Raw genomic sequence first — 18,659 nt, forward strand, 5'->3', positions numbered from 1 at the left:
TAGTGCTGGTGGAAGAGCACGTTACTGTGAAGGTGTTTTCAAAGAATTTAGATATTTGTAGTTCTGCATGTGACCCTCCTGGCCTACCTATTGAGTTGTTTAATTGTTAGTGGTGTAGCATTCTTACATGAGACCTACTAATCTGAATATCGGAGTTGGTATAGAGAGGAATGACTGCAGGCTAGTGGGGTCTAGATGAAAGTGAGTTGAATTTAGTGCAGAAGGGCTTCTTTTTTTGGGTCTTTCCTTACACGTAACTTGTTATGTATCTTTTTAACTAGATTTAGTGGATGCATATATTGCGATATACTCAGAATTTTAAACGTTAAAAAAATAAACAAAACATGCAGTAAGACCACATATACAGTTGAGTGAAATTGATTGTTTCAAAGTTGGAAATTTCTTTTAAGTGCCCAAAAGGATGCATACAAACTAGGTTTGGCTTGCCTGTACCTGTACACATGACAATTTAATGTACTGAAGGTCTTCATTTTTTTTCTTACTTAGATGAAGAATTAATTGAAAGAGAAAGTATGGTGTCCTTTGATGTAAGTGAAAGTTTCGCAAGTTGTACGGAAGAGCCCAGGTTTGATTTCTCAGCAGATGATCCTCAAGGTATGGAGCAAACTATAAACACTGATGAGGTAGCTATCCCTGTCTTTGCTCCCTCAGAGCCTTGTTTTGTAACAGCAAATCCAGTCCAAATACCTGACACACAAAGCAAGCTCCAGGAGAATCAAAGCAGTTGCAGTTCAGAAAGGATCGACTCACAACCAGCCTTAGAATTTAAACTGCTCAGTGAAAGACAATCTGTGGTTGATTTATCTTTGGACACTGCATTTAGCAGGTACAGCCAACAGCAAGCTCTGTTTTCAGTCACCTTTGATGACACTAAGGAAGAGAATGGTTCTCCTATTGTCCAAAGCTGTAGCAGAAGCACCGCTCAAAGTCAACTCCAGAGCATCACATCTGAGGAGGACTTGGTAAATCAAAGTACTTCAGCTGCAAGTTATTCATGTCATTGTCTATTTGATACTTTCCAGTCACATCAACACCCAGAAACTCCTAAGTTTATTGAAACTTCTTATGGCGTCTCAGGTGAATTGGCCACAATTGATGCTAATCATGCTGCGATTTTCAAGGAGACACCTTTTGCTCCACTTTGTGATGCAGTTGATGCTTTAAATTCTGATAGGGATCCGCCAACTGCTTTTAGTCCAATGCTGCAGATCCAAGGTAATGCTTTGCAATGTGACAAACACATCTGTTCTGACAAACAGCTTTCATGCAAGGTTGAGGAACCTCCTGCAAATGATGATGCCCAATGTAGCACGGATGTAGCGGATATGTCCCTTTCTGATCTTCCAGATGCTTCTGAAATATTGAATTATGAAATACTTGGAAGTGCACAAGATTTGAACAATAATTCAAAATTGCATGGGTATGAAAGCACTTTTGCACAACCATGGCAGCAGCATTACATAGAATCCCTTCAAACGTCCTTCAATTATGAACCCAATCCTGATATTTTTGATGATTCCTTCCAGTCAGCATTAAGTGCCAGCAGTAGCTTCGATAGCCTTCCTAGTATCTCTGCTTCTGAGCATCACAGCCTTTCGGTTAATGACAACAATCCAGGTTGTGAGGAAGTTAAAATGACTCATGCTACCCCACCGTTTGCCCAGGGTCTAATTTCCAGCACAGACTTCCAGTGTTTTACCTGTCTCCAAAGCGCAGCTAGCAGTTCCGTACCTAGAGTGAACCAGGCAGTTGATGTCAGTTACGATTTTCGTACTGGTTTCACAACCAGTAGGGCTACCAGCATGGAGAGGCCTTTAATCTCTAGAGCAGACAATACAGAAGTGACTTTGATAAAGTGCAATTCAGAAAAGTGGCCGGCCACACAACAGAAGAGCATTGCATCCAACACAGATTGCTTTTTGGCTCATCTCTTTATGCAGGATGTGGCATCACAGACCGATTTCATAGAGACGCAAGACAAGTTGGTTAGTACAGATATCACCACACCTGACAGGGAGTTGCTTTCTCAGGTATGTTTAAATCTTACTATTTTTGTGATTACATTTAGATAAATGTTAATTTTCTTGTTTTCCAAGAACAATACCAATATCAGTAACTGAAATGGTAGATCGGGAGAAAATAAACAAGAAGCTTTAGTGACTTCAGCCAACATCGGATTGGTCCAGTAGTCCTTTGCCACTGTTAACCACTGCTATGTCTTCATTGCTCTCTTAGAATGGGCTTTTTTTCTTGCTTTATTTGGTGTTGTGTGTATTCTGCTGGCTATAGATTGGTTTCCCTTTACAAAACCTTGGGAGCGCCTAGCCTGCTCCTTCCGCAGCAGTGTATTCAATTTTATGTAGATAGGATTGCTGTGAGGTTCTCTAACCGCATGAGGTGCTCCTGCACCATGGGAAGCATTGTACTCGGCGCTTGGCAAGCAGTTTCTCTCTCTTTCTCTCTCTCAGGGGAAAACCAGCATTTGCAATGCCATGGGTCTCGCGTTTGCTTAAGTTAGAGCTATTAGTGTTGTAAATTCCTAACTGGACTTTTCTTGCCACATTAATTGAAAGTGAAAAGTAAAACAGTTGACATAAGCAAGCTACACCTCAGATTCTTTGCTAGAACTGTTCGGAGCTAGATAATGCCTTCAGCTTTATATCAGCTGGGTCGGTGCTCTTTTAAAACCTTTGTAATGGCAATGTTTGCACTTAGTAGGCCACACAGAGTCAAGCTTGATTCCTACTCACTACTTATATATTTCTAGCAATCCACTCAGTACCACTCACTTAAAACAGATTTTGATAATTCGGCCCCTGATTTACACTAAAAGTATTACACAAGACCAGAAATATCTACCCTCTGAATATGGTGATTTAGGAGCAAAGGAAGTACAGCTGTAGGACATGCCTGTCTTTTATTGGGGACCCACAAACGACTGAACAAAGGCCGAATAGAGTGTCTTGGCAAACTGCTGTCGCTCGGCAGACAGTAAAATCCTGAGGTCTGCTAGAGCCTGGCTGAGTTATTACCTCCCTGGGCAAATGTCTGAATGGGCTGGAATATTAATGTCCTGGAATACAGCTCCTGGGAGTATTGGTTGTCTTTCCTCTAAAGGATGCATTTTACAGACTTGTGTAATCTCTGGGCATCCATCAACACTTCACAAAGCTTCCTTAGGTAGTAAGCCTCTCTGTGGGAGCTGAAAGACTTCAAAACTGCTTCTTCCTTAAAAGAACCAACACATTCTCCTCTTAGCCGTAAATAAGAACCCTGAAACGGATTCACCAATTGCCATCACATTAAAAGCTTGCAAGATCCCACACACGTCAGTACGATGGTTTGAAGTTCCAGAAAACTCAAAAAGCTGATTGGGTCTCATTAAAAAACGCATCTTCTTAGCCATTCGTGACAGTTTTTAAAGCCCAACTCCGAAATTAATAACTTTGAGAAACATGAAGAGAGTGTCAACAAAACTCTTCCAGGAATCCCATCATCCCTCCACCAGCCCCCAGAATGACAAGCTGTTAAAGTCATCCTTGTACTCCCTAAGAAATGCAGTGGGGAAGGAGAAAACAACTACATTTATGGAAAAGACCTGGGGCAAATGAGGCATGATACAGCCATTATTATTTGTGTTCTATCAACTGGAGCGCTTCATAAGACATTCTGAGCACCTAACATGCATGATGGGCAACAGGTAAGGCGACTCAAAACAATGGCAAAAAAGTTTTAAACTAGCAGCTTTTAATGCTTAGTAAATGGACCCCCATGCAGCACTCAGGTCTCTGAGGGATGGGGCTGAGCTGATGACCAACTCTGCCAGGCTGGACACCATGTCCAAGGTAGAATTCACCTTGACTTCTTGCGCGAACAGTCACTGCTTTCAATTAACCCATGGTCCGCAGACCGAGCTTTTAACCAAGGGAAATTGCCTGCGTGGGCTCACTGCAATCAGCCACGTCCCCGAGGAAGGGCCGGGTCAGTGGACCGAAAAGTGCTAATCAGAAGTCAAAAGCCTATAAACAGCAAGACTCACCCCTTAATACTGTAGAAGAGAGAACAAGCTGGGGAAGTACACGCTGGACCAAAACCGAAGTGGAAAACTAGTGCTCTCACTTTCACATACACTCAGTAAACCAAGCACCCCCAACAAATAATCATTCTCGAACATAGCACAAAACACTGCACGCAAAGAAGCATTCTCGAACATGACTGAGTCCACAAAATAAAGGCAACCATGAAGTCACTCAATGCACGGTCAAATGTTGAAGAGTTGTTTAGAATTAACAAAAGTCCCCAAGCCCAGTAAAGTAGAAAAACATACATTCGAACATGAAGCATGGCACCTGGCCATGAGGAGAAATGATCACGGCTGGGATGAAAGGAAACCATTAGGAAGGAGCGAGGAGGGGCCATCACATGCTTATACCGGAGGAAGCGTGACAGTGAAATCAAACTGGGAGGGACCCCAGCACAAAAAGGAGGGACAATTTGCAAAATGCACCAATAAAAATGAAGCATTTAATTTAAAACGAGCCCACCGAAGAACAAATAGCAAGAGTGAGCGTGGTTAAAAGCCCACCGAGAGATTACAACAGGCCTAAGTGCTTGCACCCTCGACCTAAAAAAAAAAAGGAGAGGCGAGCGCCGATTGTGTAGCCTATACTGCCCCATTTGCCCAGGAGTCTGGCGTGCCTCACAGGGGTCTGTATTTGCACAAGTACCATGCCTACTGAGATTGTAACTTACCTATCTGTTTTAGGGCACTGACCCGGGTACAGCCCTTAAATATGCAGAGCGTGTGTGTTTCCTGGGCTCAGAGCCTTGGCTTTCTATAATTTAGCTGGCTCCTCCAGGGGCCTTTAGTTGGCCCCATCTTGCAAGATTTGGCGAAGTCATATATAGAGGAAGAAATTCTCTCCTACTTACCCTGGAGGGATGATTTCTACAAGGCAGTGGACACCTCCATATTCATGGTGGTGTCACATGTCATGGTCCCCTTGGAAAATTGGCTCCTGCACCTTTCTGCACCCCTGACGCCCACCTTGCCTTTCCCTGACCCCTAACTACACACACACACACACCCCTCCCAAATAGTCTAAGGGTAAAAGGATGCATGACAGCTGTGTGTACCTGGGAGCTTAGACAAGCTTAAGGTGTGTTTTTTGGGCCTACCAACCAGCTGTGGGATTTATAGGACAAATGGGGTTGTGAACGGCCATGGCCTCCAGATGCCCTGTCATATCTAAGGGAGGAGCCACTGACCAGCCAGAGGAGAATTAGGCAGCATCCTCAGACATGCTGAATGCAGAGAATATCCTACACCCTGTTCCTCCAAGTGGGTCCCAGCAGACAAGGGTTGGCCCATCAACCTGACAGACCCTTAGATAACTTTTAGATATGGAGATTCACAACTGCCTATGGGCTGAGTGCCCCCCCTCCTTAGAAGGAAAGTTGATCTTACCCCTGAAATAGACAAAACATTGGTACATTCTTGACCCCAAGAAGGGGATCTAACAATCATGGCATTCTTGCCAGGATAAACTTGTGGCTGTCCTTTGACCCCACCCTCGATCACAAAAATCCTGAACATGGCGGAAGAGACAAAAACATTTAGGTCCCCAATGTTGCCCAACATACTCTCTAATGGGGCCCAACGGACACTAATATTACCAGGGAGCGCCACTTTCATCTGAATGACGTCTCTTCCTCCTGATAAATGTCGACCTAAAGCTGGTGGACTTGGTGTCTTCGTAACCCGGAGCTGTGATGGAGGGGATCTTATTCGGGAAGCCTTTTATAAAGCAATTGAGGAAGTTAGTAATTACCTTCTCCGCCTAGAACGTGCAGGCCTCCTTAAAGAGGATATTAACACCAAATGTTTTCGCTCTGTTCACAACTGGCTGCTTTTCCTAGCAAGCCTCCCTTACAGGCCAGGTGGTATAATGTGGACCATTGCAGTACCCCGCTACATGCAGCTGCGTCTTCCCATTCAGAGGCTAACCACAGCAGAGTTGTACTACAGGGCACTTCTGTGTGGTGGCTCCCTGAGTGCAGGAGATGGTAAGTGTTACTCATTCTTCCCTGCTCAAGGTAGCTGGTTTTGCCCACAACAGGGGTGAGTTAACCTCAGATGCATGGATACTGAAAACAGTCTAAGCCTTCCAGATAGAGTTTAACGGGTCAATGGCACAGACCACACAGCTGCACTCCTTGTTCTTTTCTTATTGTGATGCCACTCCTATCAACAACGTACTAGAATCCCTGCTAAGGATAGGGGCTATTCTCCTGTCTTTATTGCTTCCTAAGCAAAATTTTCCTTGTGGAGAAACAGGGCAGAGGATTCCTGGCAGTAATCTGTGTGTGGGAACTTGAGTGGCTACTATTCTGCCTCTTCAAGATAGAGGGCATACACCTTCTGAGGGACTCACTTCGGCCGGACAACTTAATGGTGCTTCTGGGTCTCAAAAACGTGTTTTTTCCCATCTCCATATTCCTCCTCAACGCCAGCTCCTTCAGTTCAAATCGGGATCCCAATTCTACAAGTTCAGTCCTCTTCCCTTCATTCTCTTTGGCACCTTGGCCCTTCACCAAGGGGCTTAGACCAGTGATTGTACTCCCCTGGTCACAAGGAGCATGCCTTATTGTCTCTCTAGATGACATCCCGTTGATGGACCAATGCCAAGAGAACCTAACAAGGCATCTTCAGAGGGCAGTGTCCTTGCTAGAACACTTGGGTTCCATCATCAACATAGAGAAATCCCTCCTCAAGCCTTCGCGACAAATCACAATTTTGAGTATTGTGGTGAGTTCAGTGGTGGTGATGCTCTACCTCCCCGTCAGGAAACAGACGAAGATTTGCCAAAATCTCTTAAAAGAAAAAAAAACAACAACCACAAAAAACAACAAAAAAAAAAACACCCTGGCTTGACCGACCATCTCACTGAGTCAGTTCTTCCGGTTGGTAGACATCCTCCTTGTCCATTCAGGCCATCTTCCTGGGCCCCTTTCAGGCCTTAAAAGATCTACTTGCCTAAGCGCAATGACTGGTCATAATGTAGGAAAGTACCCTCTTGGTGGTTACCCCCACTTCTTGACGGCTGTTTTAACTGTTTTCACTGGGATACTGCTAACCAGGACCCCAGTGATTGTGCTCTTGTCCTCTGTTTGGTTGCTTAGAACTTTGCACACCCCAAAATTGGCATATTGGTAACCCCATAGAAGTCCCTAGTATATGGTATTTAGGTACCCAGGGCATTGTGGCACCAGGCATTCCCCATGAGCTGCAGCATGTATTGCTCCACCCATGGGAGCCCATGCAAAATGTGTCTGCAGGCCTGCCATTGCAGCCTGCGTGAAAAGGTGCATGCACCCTTTCACTACAGGTCACTGTATGTCACTCTTATGGTAGGCCCTTCGAGCCCAGAGGGCAGGGTGCAGGTACATGTGTATGAGGGCACCCCAGCATGAGCAGAGGTGCCCCTACATACTCCAGCTCCATTACATTGGACTTCGTATGTGCGGGAAGCCGTTTTACCCATGTACTGGACACTGGTCTCCAGCTACATCATGGTAACTCCAAACCTTAGCATGTTTTGTATCAAACATGTCTGAATCATACCCCAATACTGTTGCCAGTATTGGTTGTATGATTCCATGCACACCCGGGGCTCCTTAGAGGACCCCCAGCATTGCTCCTACCATTCTTCGGGGGTTTTCCAGGCAACCTGTGGTGCTGTCACCCCTCAGAATGGTTTCTGCTCTCCTGCTGCTTGAACAGCTCAGACAGAGAAAGGCAGACCAAAGGATTTCCTTTTCCATGGAAATAGGTGTTGCATGGCTTGGGAGGGGTAGCCTCCCTAAGCCACAGGTATGCTTTGAAGGGCAGATATGGTGCCCTACTTGCATAGACCGGTTTGCATCAGCCCAGGGACCCCAGTCACTGCTCTGGCGCGAAACTGTAAGGGGAATGACCACTCCCCTGTCCATCACCACTTTAGGGGTGGTGTCCAGGGCTCCTCCAGGTGGCCACTTGATTCGGCCATCTTGAATCCAAGGGAGCCATTTGAGTGGCCTGTCAGGTAGGTGAGATCACAGCCCCCTTCCTGGTCTGTTTTGGGTATCCCTCTTGGGTGGGTCCTCACATTCGATGTGCAGAATTCTAGCAGCAGTGCTCTGCATAGTTTACCTCATCTTCTGGCCACTGAGACTGCAACTGGACCCTTGAGGAAAAGACAATCTGCAACTGCAGCGAAAACTCTGCTCTGCAACATTTTTGCTAGCTCTTTCCAGCAACTGCAACATTTCCCCATCTGTGCATCCTCTGAATACGGAGAGTATTCATCCTGCTTAGAAAGTAAGTAGGAATCTCTTTTGGAGTGAAGAAGTCATTCACCTGCATCCCGGGCACCAACTGCAATGACTACTGGCTGCGTAGATCTTCTCTCCTCAGGAGCTGCGTTGATCCTGCATCACAGGTGGTGGTCTGGAGTGGTCCCCCATGTCCTCTCTGCCAGCTGCCCAACTTAGGAGATGGTAAGTCCTTGCCTCTCCTTGTAGGACAGTACTCCTGTGACCCACGACTCTTATAGCTACCACGGCTTGTTTGCTCCTCCTCCAAGGGGTCTTCAGGCTCCATGTAGCCCCGGCCCCCAGCACTCCTTCCTGCAAAGCACAGTCTCCTGCCTGCTCCTGTGCCTGCTGCCAGTGGGTTGCCTGTGGGAGCAGCCTCCTCTTCTAGTGACTCACCCTGCTGATGAGGGTCACCCTGGACTCGACCCCTTTGGTTATAGCTCCTCAACCTTGTGGGTCCTCTTCAGCCTTGCAAACCTTATTGTTCGTCTCTTGCATTTGCCAAGGCTTGGTGGTGATACTCCAACACCACTAACCGACAGCATCTCGATTGCCGACTTGGGACATCACTTGCCTCACTCCTGGGACTCCTCTTCATTTCCGGTGCTCCATTGCTGACCTTCCTCATCCACCGTCATCCTGGGCTTGCATCCACAGAAGGGTGGGTAGTGGCTTCTGCTGCCTCCCAAAACTGCATCGCGAACTGGATTTGGTCCCTTTCCTTTGCAGGTCCTCTTCTGTCAGGATCCACCTTTGGGTTCTTCCAGTCTTGGTTGGGTCTTGCATAATCCTTTTCCAAAGTCCTCCTGTTGGGTTTGGGGAAAACCAGATACTTACCTCTTCTCTCCTGGGGGTCACTCTGGTGCTCACCTCTTGGGGTTCCTAGTTCCTCCAGCGCCCTCTTCTGATTCCACTTCTTTGGGTGGGGGGGCCGCCTTTCACATTCCACTTTTTTGGTATATGGGTTGGCCCTCCCCTAGAGCCCTGGCTATTTGCTATTGCTTTCACTAATGCTTTTCGCTTTCTATGCTATTTACTGATTGCTAAAGTGTATATCATAGTGTTTGCTTACCTCCAGTTGGGGAATGCCTATTCAGTATTCTAGTATTTGTGTTACCCTAATAAAGTACCTTTATTTTTGTAACAATGTGGTTCTTTCATGTGTGTAAGTGCTGTGTGATTATAGTGGTATTGCTTAAGCTTTGCATGTCTCCTAGATAAGTCTTAGCTGCCTAGATATGGTATAAGGTTATAACACCATAGGTGCTCGCCATACACCTGACCAACATCCTACACATATTTTATCAGGTCAAACTATTTTTTAGGAACTACACACCCCTTCTGGCGATTTGACAATGAACAGGCGTTCTGTTCAATGAGAAAGTGAAGGAGCAATAAAGACTCCTTCAAATCTTGTTCTTAGCTTGTTACTTTTGCTCTTTGTTCAGACAGAGGTCAAAAGTCAGTTTGTCTTGTTACAAATAATTTTCCTTCTGGCTGCAAAGTTCAGGACTTTGTAAGGCAAACAGTCTGACCTGCTGTAAAGAGTTTGAAACTAAAAGCTTTAGGTGTCAGGTTTTTTTTCACACAGCATTAAAATAACGAAGTCATCTGTCAAAATATATTTTTAGTAGTTGTTAAAGTCCATTTTTTTTCTACTTCCGTGTGACAAATAAAAATATTTGAATAGTATGGAAACAAATCTGAAGACTTTACTTGGTGACGTGCAAAGAATAAAGAAATTTTCTGGAACCCAATTTTCACAGATTATTGTTAATAGACCATGTAGCTTTATAGGAAAGCTGCAGGTTAGTGGGAAGGCTTTTTGGGTATTTCTTGGAAATTTCCTGTCTGTAAATGGCAGTGTTCCACAACATCATGCTTTAGTAAAACGTTTTAAAGAAGTGAGTTTTTAAACAAAACCTGAGAAATACTCCTGCCCTGATTGCAGTGCTTATTAGTAAGCTAAGAGCCAAGTCATGGACCATGTGTCCCCTATATGTGGGCTAGATTCTTATTATACATGGAGCAAACGTTTAGTCTGTTCAACCAAACACAAGAGGGTTTGTTCATACAGCAGAAATGCTGAACGCACATTTGAAGGTGCACTTGTGTGAGAATGAAGAAAAAGGTGACCGCAAACTAAAATATTTGTCTAGGATCACACAATGTGAGACCCATTTATGGATCAGGTACACTATGTAGGAGGCTGGCTCCGTGCATGGTGTACACCTATTGTTTGGCACCCTATACTGAGTGCCGGCGACAGTGAACAGGTGTCCCGATAGCAAAAGTTCTCTAGCAGTAGCTGAGGCGAGCAGCTGAAGCTTATCCAGGAGGAATGGTAAAGCACTTGCAATACCACAGTAGTCAGACAGTAACTTACATACAAAAAAGAACTGCACACGCGTTGCAAAAATAAAGGATTCTTTATTATAGCACTACTACTAGACTAGCAGTGGTGTACCTCCCTTTGGAGATATCTGCACACATATACCCAAAATAACCACCCAAAATAGAATAAAATGTTCAGGGTTCTATTGGGGTGGGGGGGTGCAAACCATATACTAACCATATACTAAGTAGCTGGAATGTGAAATAGTGAACCCAGCCAAGGTAAGTGTGGTAGTTAGCTAGGGGATAGATGAAAACACCAGTCATCCCATAGACTAGCACAGGAAGTAGAGGTTGGAGTTAGTTTGATTTAGGACCTTTCTCAGTGGACCCAGACAAAATCAGCAGACGAGAGGAAGGCTGGAGAGTGCCCCGACCCGGGGATGCCCAGAAGAAGGGAGTACCAATACCAGGGACCTGGATGTAGACGGGAGAAGGGACTTTCTCTAAAGTCAGTGGAAGCATCGGATTGTCCAGCTGCTGTCACAACCCGTGCACCAGGCTGGTGGAACCTAAGGACGGATTCTGGACGTGGAGGACCTGCAAATGAAGGAGACAGTCCAGCACTCTTGATCGAGTAGATTATTCAAGTTACTCGACATGCAGGTCTAGTAAAACTGTTATGATTTTTCAAGGGCTACGTTTTGACTGCAGATTGCTACAGAGCCCATCTTCCCAAGGGATTCACGTGTTCGCAAAAGTTCTCCCTGTTGAGCGACCTTAGGGAGGAGGTAGAGTGCAGGCTCTCCCACATGGAAGCATGGGACTGTATGTGGTAAAGTCTGATGCCAGCCATTTTGGGTGGGGGGCGTGGGGGGGGGGGGGAACGTGTGGAGGGTTTACTACTGATGGAGAATGGTCTGCTTACAAGTGGCATCTGCACATCCATTGCCTGGAACTCCTGGTGGGCCCTTCATGGTCCTGTGCAGGACCACAGACAGGAGCCATTACAAAGTCCTCTTGAAAATAGACAGTGTGGTAGCAGTGCGCTATTTAAACCATCTAGGGGGCACCAGGTTGAAAGTCCTGGTGAAGGACTTATGGAAATTCACCCTGGATAATCACATTGGTGACAGCAGAGTGTCTTCCGGGCACATCCAACACCATGGCTGGCTGACACTTTTAGCACTTGCATGACTCGAACGGTTCAAAGCTGAAGAAAGACATTTTTGAGCACATAGTAACTCATTGAGGTCCATTCACAGAGGACCTTTTTTTTTTTTCGAGGCTGGACCATCAACTTCCCAGGTATTTCAGCTGGAGAATGGGGGTGGTTGCAACATATGCACATCTCCAGGACTGGACAAGGAGAGGAGGGACGCATTCCCTTCCTTCTTGATGATTACACATATGATGGCACATGTGCTGCTTTAGCTAGCGAATGTGGTGATGGCGATGACCCCAGTTTGGAAATCCCAAGTCTGGTATCGGGTTCTGATTAAACTTTCTTGGGCTTTTCCAATCGGACTACCCCTCCTCGGAGTTCGTTTCCTGGATCCTCACCTGGTAATGGAGGGCACACTTTGTCTTACGGCATGGTGGATTACAGGGAACGATGGTAGATCCAGGGCTTTCGAAACATGCTCAATCATTCCTCTCCAAGGTGTGGGCGGATGGAAGAGTCAGCATTATACGATATAACTGGCTTTTCAAGCAGTCTTAAAGTTGTGTGGTAAGGTGCCTCAAGTCTTTGATGGAGGAGCTATGTTGAGCAGGTTAGAAATAGTTGGTGATTGTATTGAAGTGGCATAGGGTAGTATCCTCCTTGACCATTGCTTGTTGGGATTTCTGGATTATGTAGGAGGCAGGTATTAACACCAGGGACCGTATTACATGAAGGACCCACTTTCCCGGTTTGTGTCACGGTACCCTTCAAACAGGTGCGCCGTGCACAGATTGGGAAACTGTGTCCTATTATGTTGAATGCTTTGCACTCAGGGCAGCTGCAAACTCATGCTCCCCGGGGGGGTAGCACATTCATGTGCAATATGAAGTCGCTTTGAAGCAGCTGCTCCGTGTTTCACACTGCAGGTGGCAATCCACCTGCACTTTTAAGAGAGGAGAGATGCCCTTGCAGGTGGTTAGTGACTGCACCCGCTTTCAAGGGTATGTCTGGTGGTCCATAGGTCCCCTTTTACCCTCCCCAGAGGGCTGCCATCAGACAGATGTTTTCAGTGGCTATCACTGACGTGCTTATGAAGCTGCGTTTTGTCTTGATTTGCTCAGCACCCATAAATGTTTGCTAATATCTATGTGCAGTTGATGGCAGATAGATGATTTGATCCTTTTGTTGCAAGGATCAAGGTGTCCAAATAGGAGTGACTGGGACCAAAGGGACAGCGCTGGTCGCAGGAAGAAAGAGGGTCGGTGGTCAGAGACAAAGGACAACCAACCCCACCTGGTGTTACTGGCTGAATACTATTTCTGAAAATTCCCAAGTGTTTACGGGAAAGTTAGTTAATGAAACTGTTGCTATATGGAGCTGTTCAAGAGTTTCAATAAAGAAAATTGAGCATAATCCTCACATCTGTGTCCTTAATAGAATTGAAACTACATGTTACTTTAGTTAGGAAACTTATCATTCTTAATAGGCTCTTATCATCTGGCACAAGGGTGTGGTTGACACCACTCTCTGCACTGTTCGGCTGTTCTGATTCTGGTAGATGAAAACTGAATTTTTAACTTGTTAGCACTCATACCTGCGCTTTGACAGTTCAGCATGCTTGAGTACGCTTGAGGCTGATAATGATTCAGCATAGTTTCAACATTATTAAAATCACTGATGGGTAATGTGGCTAGTGCACATTTCCATTTATGTGGCAATGCCATCAGCTGTGGGCAGCATTTCATTGCCAAGACGAACACCTGTTCAGTGGAATGAACTACAGTTTTGGCAAGATAATTCATCTATCTAAGTTGCACTGAAAAATGTGTGTGAAATATGTGGAGATGCCCATACTGCTTTGGCATTGCATTACAGCCCAAGTTTGGCACTGAAATGAGCTGTTGTTATTGTCATTACACCCCAGATCAGGGAGTCGCCATTGATAATGGTAAGCATTAAATTATCTCAGAACACTTTACAAAATGCAAATATATACGTTTATATATTTTCTACTAGTCAGTTTCAATTTTCTGTAGTCACTATGTAAAGAATAGTGGCAGGAAACCTTCACAAACCTTTTTTTTGTTTTTTAAAGAAAAGTGAGAAAGATGACAATATTGCTTGGTAGGCTGCAGCTTAAAGAGGTGAGAAAGCTTCCACTGTTCTTTTAAGGCATCATATGCCATCAGTTTCCCATTATGACCTGTCGTGACAATTGCTCATGGTCTTGATTGGAGACTAAAGATATTGTTCATTGTGTATTTATTGTTCTGCGTCATAGGATTTTAACTGATAGTTGTAAATGTTGGAATAATAATTCCAGAGCAGATGTACAAATAGGACAAACTTTATTGAGAAATGTTTTAGCTTTGTTCGTCCGGCTCTGGGTGTCTGGGATGGGCTCTGTAGGAAGCTGGCCTGGTGTATGGTGAACACCTATGGTGTTTGCACCTTATACCAGGTCCAGGCAACCCTAATTAGTAAATGAAGACATTGTCTAGAAAGCCAGGGCTTTCTAGTGGTTCCTGTGGTGAGCACCCAAGACCTATCTAGGAGGATTGTAAAGCACTTGCTACTACAGCATTCACACAGCATCTTATCACACCTGAAAGGAATCACACAGTGTTACAAAAATAAAGATCCTTTATTATAGTAGCACTGAACTTGATTACTTATGGGCAGCCCCCCAACTGGAGGCAAGTACACTATTGTAGGAGGCTGGCCTGGTTTGTAGTGGGTACCAATGGTACTTACACCTTATACTAGGTCCAGTTATCACTTATTAGCAGAGTGTAGTAGTGTTCTAGCAGCTTAGGCTGATAGAGGTAGCTATAGCAGAGCAGCCAAGGCTGAACTTGGAGACTTGCAAAGCTCATGCAATACCACTTATATCAGATAGGTACTATATCATAAGAAAGACAATACTCATAGTTAATAAAAATAAAGGTACTTTATTTTAGTAACAATGTGCCAAAAATGTGTCAGAGGATATACTCCCTTAGGAGGTGGGTAACATACAGAAAATATACACAACTAACCTAATCGGGTAAGTAAAACAGTCAGAAAGTAGTGCAAACACTGTAAAACACAATAGGATGCAATAGGCCTAGGGGCAACACAAACCATATACTAATTACGTGGAATGCGAACCACGACTGCACCCCTAGGCAAGTGTAGAGGGTCATTGGGAGTGTGAGAAAACACCAACGGTGTAAAGGAGACCCTACCCCAGGACCCAGGAGTAAAGTACTACTTTTCCCCCAAAACCCACTTAAGTCGTGATAAAGGATTTTGCAAGGACCACAACAGACTGCAAAGCACTGAAGACAGATTTCTGGACCTGAAGACCTGTAAAGGAAGGAGACCAAGTCTAAGAGTCGCTAAAGTATCCAGGGGGAGCAGGAACCCACTAAACCCCAGATGAAGGTGCAAAATGACTGCCTCCGGTTGGAAGAAGATGCTGGTTTTGCACCAATGAAGGGAGTTAGGAATTCCTGCTTTGTGCAGAAGATGTCCCACAGCGTGCTGGAGGATGCAGAGTTATCTTAGCAAAATACTGCAAGCAAGCCTTGCTTACCTGCAAGAGTCGCGGTGGAAGAAAAAGGGTGCTGCCTGGGCCCAGGGAGGACCAGGATGTCGCCACTCAGGTGAGGAGACAGAGAGGGTCCTCAGCAACATAGTGAGTCCACTGAAAGGAGGGAAGCACCTGCAGCAGTTCTTGAACACGGGTTCAAGAAGACTGAACACAGCGGTCGTCCCAACACTGCAAAGAGAGGTCCCACAACACCGGAGGTCAACTCAGGGAGCTGAGCATCGCAGGACGGAGTGCTGGGTACCTAGGGTTGGCTGGGCATGCAGGATTTCTTGGAAATGTGCACAGAAGCCCTTGTAGCTGCAGATCACACGGTGCACAGGATTACTGTCTGGGGAGGGGAGGCAAGGACTTAACTCCTCCGAATTCGGACAGTTGGACCACTGGACAGTCGGGGTCACTTGGGGTCCACAACCTGTGTTCCAGGGGCCACGCTTGTCAAGATGAGGGGACCGAGAGCACTGGTGAGGCTGTAGTTTGTTGCCTGCTAGAGCAGGGGGAAGATTCTGTTGGCCCACAGGAGACTTCTTTGTGGCTTCCAGTGCAGGGTGAAGGCAGGCAGCCCCCAGAGCATGCACCACCATGAAACAGTTGAGAAAGCCAGCTTGATTAGGCGCTACAATGTTGCTGGTAGTCTTCTGGCTACTTTGTTGCAATTTTGCAGGCGTCCTGGAGCAGTCAGCGGTCGATCCTTGGCAGAAGTCAGAGAGAAGTGCAGAGGAGTCTTGCAGGATTCTTGCAAGTCGTAATCTGAAGAGAAGCCCATAGGAGAGACCCTAAATAGACCTGAGAGGAGGATTGACTACCTATCCAGGCAAGCACCTATCAGGAGGGGTCTCTGGCGTCACCTGCGGGCACTGGCCACTGAGAGGCTTCCAGAGTGTCTCCACACCTCTGAAAATAAGATGGCAGACGTCTGAGACACACTGGAAGGAGCTCTGGGCACCACCCCTGGGGTGGTGAAGGACAGGGGAGTGGTCACTTCCCTTTCCTTTGTCCAGTTTCGTGCCAGAGCAGGGACTGGGGTTCCCTAAACCGGTGTAGACTGGCTAATGCAAGGAGGGCACCATCTGTGCCCTTCAAAGCATTTCCAGAGGCTGGGGGAGGCTACCCCTCCCCAGCCTGTAACACCTATTTTTAAAGGGAGAGGGTGTAACACCCTGCTCTCAGAGGAAATGCTTTGCTCTGCCTTCCTGGGACTGGGCTGCCCAGACCTCAGAAGGGCAGAACCCCCTCTGTGAGGGGGCAGCAGCTGTAGCTGCAGGCAAAGCCTGAGAGCTGGTTTGGCAGTACTGGGGGTCCATAGTAGAGCCCCCAGGATGCATGGAATTAGCTCCCCAATACCACATTTGGAATGGGGGGACAATTCCATGATCTTAGACATGTTACAATGGCCATATTCAAAGTCGCCATTGTGAAGCTACATATAGGTGTTGACCTATATGTAGTACACGCGTGTAATGGTGTCCCCGCACTATGTGGGGGCACCTTTGCTAGTGCAAGGGTGCCCTCACACTTAGTAACTTTGCACCTAACCTTCAGCAAGTTAAGGTTAGACATATAGGTGACTTATAAGTTACTTAAGTGCAGTGAAAATGGCTGTGAAATAACGTGTGCGTTATTTCACGCAGGCTGCAGTGGCAATCCTCTGTAAGGGTTTGTCTGCGCTCCCTGTGGGTGACAAAATAAATGTTGCAGCCCATATGGATCTCCTGGAACCCCAATGCCCTGGGTACCTAGGTACCATATACTAGGGTCTTATAAGGGGGCACCAGTTTGCCAATTGGAATTGGTGAATGTAGTCACTAGCGTATAGTGACAAATTTAAAGGCAGAGAGAGAGCATGAGCACTGAGGTTCTGATTAGCAGAGCCTCAGTGGCAGGCACTACACAGGCATACAAATTTAGGCCACAAACTATGAGCATTGGGGTCCTGGCTAGCAGGATCCCAGTGAGACAGGCAAAAACATAGTGACATACATGTAAAATTGGGGGTAACATGCCAAGAAAGATGGTACTTTCCTACAAGTGTGTGTGTGTGTGTATATATATATATATATATATATATATGTGTGTGTGTGTGTGTGTGTGTATATGTGTGTGTATATATATATATATATAGATATATATATATATACATTTATTTTATTTTTTATTTTTTCACAGTAGTAATTAGGAACTAGCATATAGAAACAGGCATTGGCAAAAAATAGTTAGGGCTCTATGGGGGGGGGGGGGGGGGGGAACCATATACTAAAATAGTTGAGTGCAAAGTGGAGTCCCCCACCCAAGGATATGGAGTAGTTCGAGGGGAGCTGAGAGAACGGGGGACCACAAGAGGTGAGTACTAAGTGACCCCCTGCGACCAGGAGAGCAGAGGTAAGTACCTGGTCTTCCCAAGAACTAACAAGAGGACTTAGAGAGAGGAAGATCCCAAGACCGGGATCAGTCCATTGGAATCCAACCTAGGAGAAGAGGACCTGAAAAAGAAGGGGGCAGAGTCCAGTCCACACAGGAGTATCGGAGCCGTGCAGATGTCGTCCCACATCGGTCTCCGGGTCCCAGTTGGTCAGTTGTCAGGAGGACCACCATAAAGCCTTGGCAAATCTAAGTTGGAGCAAAAGAACAGTTGCAGAACTGAATTGGACTAGCAAGGTCCAGGAGTCTCGACCCTTGGAGGAAAGTTCGGGATGATCCTCAGCAGTCAGGAGAGCCAGCAGAAGCAGTCAGCCCCCACTTGCAGCAGGCACAGTAAGTTAAAGTGAGGACCAGTCAGCACACCTGGAGAGGAGTCAGACGTTGCTGGAGCAGCAGAGGAGAGACTGTCCTTGCAAGGATGAAGTGCTGGAGGCCGGGGCTACTTGGAGCCTGAAGATACCTTGAAGGAAGAGTCAACAAGCCTTGGTTGCTGCAAGAGTTGTGGTACACAGGGGTACTGTCCTGCAAAGAGAAGTAAGGGCTCACTGTCTCACAAGTTGGACAGCAGGTACAGAGGATCAAGGGGGCCACTCAGACCCTCCACCTGTGTTGGAGATTCTTCCAGAAGCCTGATTGCAGAAGGTCCCAGGTGCTGGATGTTGTTGCCTTAGGTGCCTGCGGATGCAGGGAAATGACTCCTTCACTACAAGGGAGATTACTTCTTGCTTCTTTGGTGCAGCTGGAGTCTTGCCAACCCCAGAGGATGCACAGGCG

The 18,659-nt window shown here is 46.2% G+C and overlaps 1 protein-coding gene across 1 annotated transcript in view; it reads left to right on the forward strand.

Moving 5' to 3' along the window:
* The first annotated feature begins 511 nt into the window (after positions 1–511).
* Positions 512–18,659, forward strand: part of LOC138283617 (uncharacterized) — a 184,367-nt gene continuing 166,219 nt past the window's right edge. The window contains exon 1 of the mRNA XM_069221554.1: positions 512–2,051. Coding sequence (XP_069077655.1) covers positions 534–2,051 — 1,518 coding nt within the window. The 5' untranslated portion in view covers positions 512–533. The remainder of the gene's footprint in view (positions 2,052–18,659) is intronic.

This window comes from Pleurodeles waltl, chromosome 3_1 (genome assembly GCF_031143425.1).
Source record: "Pleurodeles waltl isolate 20211129_DDA chromosome 3_1, aPleWal1.hap1.20221129, whole genome shotgun sequence".
NCBI classification, from domain to species: domain Eukaryota; kingdom Metazoa; phylum Chordata; class Amphibia; order Caudata; family Salamandridae; genus Pleurodeles; species Pleurodeles waltl.